The sequence below is a fragment of the Cyprinodon variegatus genome, unplaced genomic scaffold (genome assembly GCF_000732505.1).
Source record: "Cyprinodon variegatus isolate N-32 unplaced genomic scaffold, C_variegatus-1.0 Scaffold522, whole genome shotgun sequence".
NCBI lineage: Eukaryota > Metazoa > Chordata > Actinopteri > Cyprinodontiformes > Cyprinodontidae > Cyprinodon > Cyprinodon variegatus.
In genome coordinates this window covers 529,964-539,503 of record NW_015150975.1, presented here as the reverse complement: position 1 = coordinate 539,503, position 9,540 = coordinate 529,964, and the positions used below count along the sequence as shown (strand labels likewise).

General features: G+C 37.4%; 1 protein-coding gene across 3 annotated transcripts in view; it reads left to right on the top strand.

Annotated features, from left to right (window-relative positions):
* The first annotated feature begins 310 nt into the window (after positions 1-310).
* The window catches only part of LOC107095075 (lysine-specific demethylase 5C-like), a 34,630-nt gene continuing 25,400 nt past the window's right edge, over positions 311-9,540 (top strand). For 2 of the 3 annotated variants that reach the window (XM_015391048.1, XM_015391046.1), the window contains exons 1-6: positions 311-648; positions 2,383-2,530; positions 4,060-4,137; positions 4,411-4,533; positions 4,602-4,772; positions 4,946-5,080. In XM_015391048.1, the coding sequence (XP_015246534.1) occupies positions 2,387-2,530; positions 4,060-4,137; positions 4,411-4,533; positions 4,602-4,772; positions 4,946-5,080 (651 nt within the window). In that variant the 5' untranslated portion in view covers positions 311-648; positions 2,383-2,386. Of the gene's footprint in view, positions 649-774; positions 1,059-2,382; positions 2,531-4,059; positions 4,138-4,410; positions 4,534-4,601; positions 4,773-4,945; positions 5,081-9,540 lie in introns of those variants that run through there. The other variant, XM_015391047.1, reaches the window with a different exon arrangement.

Sequence of the window (9,540 nt, the reverse complement as noted above, 5' to 3'; positions counted from 1 at the left end):
ATATATATATATATATATATATATATATATATATATATATATATATATATATACCCTGCGTCAAACCAATTTTTTTAAAGCAATTATACCAAACAAACAAGAGCTGGACCTTTTTTTGGTTGTTTGCTCGTAATATTTCTGAGGTTGTCTTTTAAAACATGTACATGCTGGAACATGGATGTTACAACATTCGCAAAATACATTAAATAACGTTGACCTACTTTCTCCCACAATTGTGCCGTTGTAATTACGTGACGTGTTTGGTGTGCATGAGGGGACTACTTTCAGGAAGGAACGTGTGCTACTGATTTGAGGTTGTACTTCGGTCGTGAGAAAAAGCTAAGATGGCGTCTCGTTAAGACGCTAAGGATGGCCTAAAGAGAGTATTGATGTTGATCGGGAAAATGATTTATTACGTCAGTAATTGAGAAAGTTTTCGTATTAAGCGAACACCAGCTTCTCCGTAGTACGCCCGTACCGTAGACAGAGCGGTGTGTATGGAGAACTGAGGCTGAAAACGGCCAACTTTGCTAGCCAGCAGAACTGGACCGAGCACAGCTGGTTAGCTAACCAACAGTCATCCCAACAACAGAGGAAGGAGTGCGGCCACAGTCCTTATCAAACCCCGGGACATCGAGGTGTCTTCGGGTCAGTCACGGGAACGCAGCTAAACACTTTACTGTAACGGACTCGCTTCATAATCTGTTTTTTGTTCATAAAATACTTATAATTGGATATATCGATATTATTATCGTAGTGTTGTAGGTTAGCATATCTGCGGTTACATTGTTGACTTGAGTTAACGTTAGCAAACGGATGCTAGCTGTCTGCACTAGTAGGAAGCTATAGGATGGTGCTGCTAGGAAAATTTGGAGGCCTTGATGCTAAACCAAGCCGTCTTTGGTGTTGTGGCCTTTCGATGCTGAATAATGGACGTTAACACGGGTGGTGGTTATCACTAGGAACAGATTGATGACATTTACATTACAGCCTTTTGTTAATTTAGTTTGGAGGCCTGTTTCTTAACACTTCCTTTTTTTTAACGACTGTCGCTAAAGGTAAGCTTAGTGTTTTACGTCAGTTCTTACAACTTTACTTGCTAACACTGTCAGCTAAATGGGATGATGTGAAGTTGGGTTAAAGCGACATTAAAATTAGATTTTGTGCGACGGGTGAGTTAATATTTGCGTTATATTTTCTTGTTTTTAATTAAGCCCTGCCCACTTATAGGTTTAATGTGTTTCTGGCCTTTTGGTGCAGCTGGGTTCATTGACTCAACGCCATTGTTTGCCTGGAGGCCCGTGAAAAATCAGCTTGATTGTCATTGAGAGCTCATCGTCAAATGGATTATAATTGAGGCTTGTTTTCACGAATAATCGCGAAATATATCTAAGCGTACCTCCAAGCTCCATGTGATTGTTGTTTACTCGTATTTATTCACTAACATTCTCATCAGCCAAACATTTGTTTTTGTTTTTTTTTTTATACTAATTGTTTTGCAGCAATACCCGTAAAGTCTAAGAATTTAATTTTCACAATTCTACAGTAATCTGCCTCTCTTGTTAGTACTAAGTTGTCATCTGCCTGGATTAGCTGGGAGGGCCTGTGGATTGCAGTCTTCAGTTTTGCCCTTCAGTTTAAGAAATTAAATCTATAAGATGATTAGTTTTCAAATACAAGACAGGAAACACCACTGGAATTACAAAGAAACTAGAGATGTAAACGTCTGAATGTTTAAATGGGCTGGTCGAGGGTTTTGAAGTAGACATTTATTGCTGTCAACTCAGGAAGCTGTTGTCATGCAGTTAGATAAGGTTTGAAATTGGCCTAAAAAGATGTAACCTGAACCTGGGCCTACATGTACTTGGGTTTGTGGTTTGTTTTGTTGTGTCTCGTGCTGGGGGAGGGGATTTCCTCCACAATATGCACAATGCATTGCATCCTGGGGTTTTTCCATTAAGAGTCATCGAAAGGACTGTCCTTTAAACATGACTGAATTAGAAAATGTTGACTGTTGAAGGAAACCTCTCTTTATAGTAGAGTTGGTGGTAAGATGAGGAACTAATAATTATGCGCAGCTAAACGAATCTAGTGATTTCCGTAGAAACTTGGTAGCCATACTTTATTTTTTTAGCAAATTTTTCCTTTGTTTTAAATTGCAGAGTTGGAAAACTAACTAATTTATTTGTGTTTTTTGTTTTCTGAAATGATTTAAGAACTGACAGGTTTGTAAACATAGTTTGGTGGCATAGTATTTTAAAATACTAAGCCATATAGATAGCTGCACTTATTTAACAAACAGAAGTATTGATTATGTTGTGGTTGTCTGTTTGGATGTGAAGTCGTTTAACGTGTTTCCCTTTGTGCCCTTCCTGTCATCAGGGAGATGGAAGTGGAAGAGTTTATCCCTCCTCCGGAGTGTCCAGTTTTTGAGCCATCATGGGAGGAGTTCCAGGATCCCCTGGGCTACATTGCCAAAATACGTCCAATTGCAGAGAAGTCTGGAATTTGTAAAATTCGACCTCCAGCAGTGAGTGGCTTGTTTTAGATGATGTTTTACATGTTTTTGGAGTTGCCACCCTGAAATAAATTCTCTCCAGAAATCGTGGCTTTTCTGTCAAGATGCAGCATCAGAACATTTTGGTTCTGTGAATGGAGAGAACCAACAGTTAGATATGTATGCTTTTCAAATAAAAAAAACGAAACAAATTTGTCCTGAATTAAAAATGCATAAGTTTAAATGTAAATTTAGGTCTAAGTCTTTGTCTAAATATACAGATGTTAACATGTAAGATCTTTTTAATATCTACAATAGTGAAATATAGTAGCTGATAGTGAGATATCATGCTTTAAAACCACTCTAACAAGGATGGACAGCACATCTAAACCGGAATTAGACTGAATCCAAGTTCAATTTTAATTGGTGCTACATCCATGGAAGTTTTTGTTGCATCCACAACAAATTTGATAAGGCAGATGTAACAAGTTAACATATGGACATGTTATTCATCCTTAGAAAGCTTAGATTCTCCACAATTCAGCAACCAAGTTAATTTTATGGGCACCATAAGGACCAAAGCACAATTAATAGCAACGTATTAAATCTGAATTTTTTAAATAAAGCTTCAACTTCTTGCCTTTAAAGCGATCCTGTGGTTGTATTATAAATCCTTTCTTAGGTTGATTATATTCCATTTGTCCGTAAGGGTTCATGAATAAAAAGTAATCTAGCATAGTATTAATAAAAACTTTCCATGATGAGAAATTCGCCACAAATAAAAAAATTTTAACCATGAGGAAAGTTAGATCCTTATAGTTAATGCTAACCATCTTGCTAATTACCTTAGTTTCGCCAAACATTTCCGGTTTATCGGGACAGCCCTCGAAGCGTAACAAGTGCCCCTTCTCGGCCGTCATCATTACGCATGCTTTCCCTCATATTATTTCTCATAAAGTCTGGCTGCTATTGGTTAAGTTTACAGGCAATGTTTGGCTCTAGAGCCAATGAAATTACCTTTGAAACGAGGGTAAACATGGCTAATTTGAATGTTGCATCCCGGATATATCGCCGGTTGTAAACTGCGCACAGGCAGATCTGATCCTGGATCATTGCACACGGATTGATAAATAGATGGAAAGTTAGAAAAATGGAAAAAATATATTTTAATAAAATATCATTGTTATAAATTGTTGTGTAAATGAAATATGCACAGATTTGAACAATTTGGCACATTTGTGGAGGTTTGAAGACGCTGGTGACACCACAAGTCCAGATGTGCTTTTTTTAAAAAGACCTATAATTTTCCGAGAAGGAAAAAACAACACCTTTGAGTTAGGTTTGAACTGCTGCAGTTTAGGCTGGGTTTTAATCATACTACTTCCATTTATATTTTTAGAAACTAGGTGTTAGCTTTCAAATGATGTACCACACCTGTAATTTAGGCTTACAGTTCCTTAGTTATTTGCTTTTCTATTTGGATATGCAAAAAGGCGAGGATTACTTAGAATTAGGTGGGTGTTAAGAAGTTTTAACACTCCATTGCGTTTTTTCTTAATCAGGACTGGCAGCCACCGTTTTCAGTGGAGTTGGAAAACTTTCACTTCACTCCTCGCATCCAAAGGCTGAATGAGTTGGAGGTAAGGGTTGTTCATGCACTAAGACTTGTTTTCCAGTTAAAATGACAAAAGCCTACCTCTTTTTGATGAGGGTTGGTTTTATTGTTTGTGTGCTGAGCTAATTTCAAGCATCAAATCAGGGTTTCAGTCAAGGAACTTTACTCAACCTTAATTTGTGTTTGAATTAGGAACTCAAAGGGCTAAAAACTTTCTTTACATCTTGCTGTATCTGCAAAGAGATGCAGGTGTCTGATAGAATTTCTCTCTGATTTTTGCCTTGTGTTTTCATTTTAGGCTGAGACCAGAGTGAAACTCAATTATTTGGACCGAATTGCCAGATTTTGGGAAATTCAAGGATCTTCTTTAAAAATCCCTCATATCGAAAGGCGCATTCTTGATCTGTACAGCTTGTCAAAGGTGAGCAAAGTTCAAGTTTGATCAACGTTTACGATTTTTTGTTGTTTAATAAACATTTTTTCCTCCAGATTGTGGCTGAAGAAGGGGGCTTTGAACTGATCTGTAAGGAACGGCGATGGGCTCGCATAGCTCAGAGACTGGGCTACCCTCAAGGGAAGAACCTGGGGTCTTTGCTACGGTCACATTATGAGAGGATCGTCTACCCATTTGAAATGTTCCAGTCTGGCGCCAGTCTTACGGTATTACTCTACTCCAAGTTGTATTTTTTTTATTTATTCATTTTTCTAATTTTAGATAATTTATGATTAAGAAAGGAAATGCAAAAAAAGAGACTATTGTGTAATAATTAACCCTTTTTTTAATGTAAGTCTATTGTTTTAACTAAAATCCTTCATTATTGTTCCCATTCAAGCATTGCAAGCCAAAGCATTATGATGGTGAAGATGTGGATAAAGAGTACAAGCCTCACTCCATCCCACTGCGACAGTCCGTGCCCCCGTCTAAAACGAGCAGTTATGGACGCAGAGCAAACCGTTGCCAGCCTGATGTGAGTCACAGTTCCTGCTGTTATCTATGTTTTTATATCTACTTCCTTCTGGGATCAGTAACCCTTCAAAGGAAACTATCTTTAACATTATTACATGCGGTCCGACTGCACCTTGCTTCTTATTGATTGTTCTAGTTGGAATATAAATCTGCCATTTGCCCTGAGCAAATTAGAGGAAACAATTTAGTTTCTTTAGCAACACTAGTTTCCCACTGGGTAGAAATCAATCATTCAGATTTATGTATGCTTAAAGTATCATTGATGATTTTTACCTTATAGCTCAAGTTCTGTTATATATTCAGAATATATTCAAATTTTGATCTTAATAAAAACAAACTTTATGCGTTCATAGGTACTAATGAACTTGGTTATATTTTAATTTTTTTTAGCCCAGTGAGTTTTGCCACTTTGAGACATGATTAAATAATTAGGAAAGTTTCTGATGAAGAAATAATAAACAGTAGTTGACCTTTGCAGTGCCTTGCAAAAGTTTCCACAGCCACTGAGGTTTTGCCCCCATTGTCACACGCACAATGTTTTTTCAGTATTTTTCCCTGTGAAGGAAAAAACAACAAACCTTTTTATTTACTTTTGACAGAAAAAAAACAACAAAAAAGGAGGCATGTGTTTGTATTCATCACATTTTTTCCCCTTAAATAAAATTCAGTCCTTCATGTCCTCAGATGTCAACTACTTTGTTCAAAGTTTATTCATGCGTTTCTAATGTAATTTCTGTAATTTTGTTTTTTCTTAAGGCCTTGTTTTTTTTTCACAGTGAACTTTAGTGAATAAATAGATGAATAAAGAGCAAGAAGCTCTATGGAAGAATGACGTTTAAAGGGGAACACTGTTTTCTTTTACATTGGCCCCTTGATTTTACCTTATTACATCATGTTCCCCTCACCTATATTAGTTTTGTGTCATTTTGATTTTTTCCGAAGATAATTCGGTTTTGTAATCCAAGTAACGTCTTCCTATGGGCAACGAGTTGAAGGCACTGCTTGGATATAACAAAACCGAATATCTTCAGAACAGCTCCAAATGACACAAAACTAATATGGGTGAGTAGAACATGATGTAATAACGTAAAATCAAGGGGCCAATGTAAAAAAAAAAAAAAAAAAACGGTGTTCCTTTTAATTCCTGCAGGTAGCAGTGGTTCATGAGGTAGGGCTTTTTCCTGTTTTTGTTTATTTTCAATGTGATCTCTGCAGTGGGAAATTAATAACCCAAAACACCATCCCTACTGTGAAACATAGTGGTGGCAACATCATGCTTTGGTATATGATGGAGCTGAATATAGGATGACTATCAAAACAAGCAGTGGTTCTTCCAGGTATTTACTCAGGACTGGCAAACAATTGCATGTACCTCTTTTTAGACTAAAAAACAAAAGAAACTAAAGATAAATATAGGTGTAATTTTCCTTTTACCTCATTATCTGTTTTTCTAATTGGTCTATGATTCAAATATATTATTCAATTAAATGTGTTGCTCTAAAACATCTAAAAGGGGGAAGTTAAATGGTAGCAAATACTTTCCCCTAAAATGTTGTCAAATCATAAAGGTTGTAGAAAAACACATTTCTGGGCAAAAATCTAATGACAAACACAATATTCTTCCTGTTCTGGTAAATATTAGTCAACAGGTGTCAGCTTCCTGTGAATGGATATTATTACTTGAGGCATGATAGATGCAACAACCATGGCTTCAGCTTTCTGCTTCATCAGAATTGTTATGCTTTTTCATTGGAAGCTGAAGCCTCCAACTTCCAAGCCACCCATGCCTTTGTTGCATGATGGCAGAGTGGCTCTGTTGTTCATGACTGCAGCACATTGCCAAGCATGCTGTCCATGTGTGCTGCTGAGTTGAAAGACGCTTTGAACGAGGATTGAACAAATTGGGACAGTATGTTGATTCATCTAATTTTAGGAAATCACACGTGCGCATATTTGTTTGATCCTTTTTGGGGGTGATCACTGTGAGGCAGTAATTGGAATCATTTCTTTTTTTATGGTTATTTGTGCAGCTTCTCATAACACAATTAGTTGGCTGCCAAAATGCTCCCAACTTTTCCATGTTTTCCAAATGTGGGTTTAAATGGTCAGAAAATTGGATTTGATATTAAACAGAACTTAGATTCAGAAAAAGGCCCACACTCTTTTGTTTCTTTTTTTATCATCATTATCATCAGTAATTGCATTAACATTTCCCACTGAAAGTCAGACACGAACATAGAAGGTTTTTTTCTTGGTTTAATATTACAGAACTATCAGATTCAAGGCTACACTCTCTTTCTTTTTGATTGTAGTGAACTATAGTAGTAAAAACCCCTTAAAGCATTTAACATTCATCATTTGATGTTTGATCAGCTCCCAAATAAATGTATTGGGCAATCTTAAGTAAAGGAGACTGCGCTGTGATTGGCTGTGATGGGAATTATTCTGTGAAGCATCAGATGCATGGTGGTGTTCAGAAAATGATTCAGTGCACTCAGAGCACATTCCAGCTTGCTTGCTTTCCATCTTGCTATGATGCTCTACTCATTTCTGCTGTATGTTTTCTGTGCTTTCGGGTTATTCGGTTCTCGGCTTTTATTCTTATACTTTTCTTTTACTCTTTTTAACCAAAGGAAAAGGAACAGAGGTTTTTTTTCCTAAGCAGGATGATGTGAGAAGCAGTTTTACTCAAACAGCATTTGAGTCGAGCTACATCACGTTACTTGCATGCTAATGCTTGGATGTTGACCTAAATCCCCCTTTTTTACTGTGATGACATTATCATTTCTTTTTTTTTTGCTCTGCTTGGTATTTTATGCACTCTGAATAAACAGGGACAGATGTAAGATAATGCATACCATAAGAAGAAACATTTATACAATTTATGTTATATTCTAGTCCTTGAGATCTAATGTCCTGCACCTTTTAAATGTTTTTGTGCTTCAAGGCACCTGATTCAAATAATCATGTCATTAGCAGGACTTGACTTCATAATCCAGTCGGCTGTTATCTTTTGCAGCCATCTATTTTTACCACAGCACACTGGTATTTTTTTTTTTGATCTAGGCCTACAAGTCCATGCGTTAAATTGGTGTTCAATCAAAATACATTTATTTCAGTAACTGCAAAATCGGTCTTATGTGGATTTGGAATGAAGTACAACCGGTGTATATTGGTCACTTCTGATGCTCATGGCTTTCTGCAAATGTAAACCCAAAATTCAATTTCTGGAACTAAGAATGACTTACAACAGAAAATACTGTAAATAAGTCATTGTGGTCACACAGGATAGTATTAAAGAGGCTGACCGACCAGAGGTCTATTGTTAGGGATAACTGGGTCTACACCCACTCCTGAACCATACATGACAGAAGAATCTTACATGAAGGAGAACGCAAACGACTGCTCATTTTAATCCAAAATCATCTTTTCAGATGAAGGCAAATTCTGCATTTTATTTAGAAATGGAGGCCCAGAATCTAAGTTGCTTAAAGTCCAGTCTGAAGTGTCCACAGTATTTGATGATCCTTGTAGTTTTTTTAGTGTTGCCCCATTCTGTTTTTTTTCTAGGCTAAAATCAGTGCAGCTGTTTAGCAGGAAACACTCAGCACTGTAAACTCTTCCCTCTACTGCCAATTTTTAGTTAGAAATCTGTTATTTTCAAGCAGGACTTGGCCTTTATCCATCTGTCAATGTGACTGATCTGTCAGCAGAGTAGCCTGAACCCATTAGAGGGGTTATGGAGTTATGTTAAGATTAAAATGCTCAACACCAAAGGCTATAATTTTGTTTAGCTGAATGTTATAATAAAAAGCAACCTGGGAACCAACTTTTTTTAAATTCCACTGTATTGTGATGCACCTTTATGGCTCCCTCAGCTTCAGTCTAATGCATCCACTTTTGTAGTTCAGTGAAGGCGTGTTTTAACAATCCGAGCATCAGTTTTTCCACTAATGCAGAACCTAAAGCCCCATTTACACAACCTTTTTGAGATCGGTCTGAGCTCGGTAACAGAGATAACCGTCGAGTGTAAATGGAACGCACAACTGAACCGAACCCTGCCGGATACAACCGAACCGCGCTAAACTAGTAGAAGTTCATCAGTAGGACTCGGCTCGGTTCTGGCTCTGTTCTCGGATGACAAAGAGCGCATGAGCCGGCCGCGTCATCTCCTTACAGTCCGCCTCCGTAATCATGAAATTTCAGACATTATTAAACATACAAGCTCGTGCCACATGATTTCCATTGATGATTCTGCTTAGCAGTGTGATGAACCTCCACGTCTGTCATTGTTTCCTGCGTTTGTAAGCCCTGATTAGACTATCGTGTGTTGTATCCACTTCCCAATAGCCAACTCTGTCAAGTAAATTCAACAAAGGCTGCCTCCTTCGCCTGACTCTCCGTAAACAACGAAATATCACAACCTTAACCATAATCAAACTTCCTGAATGTTAGAGGTGC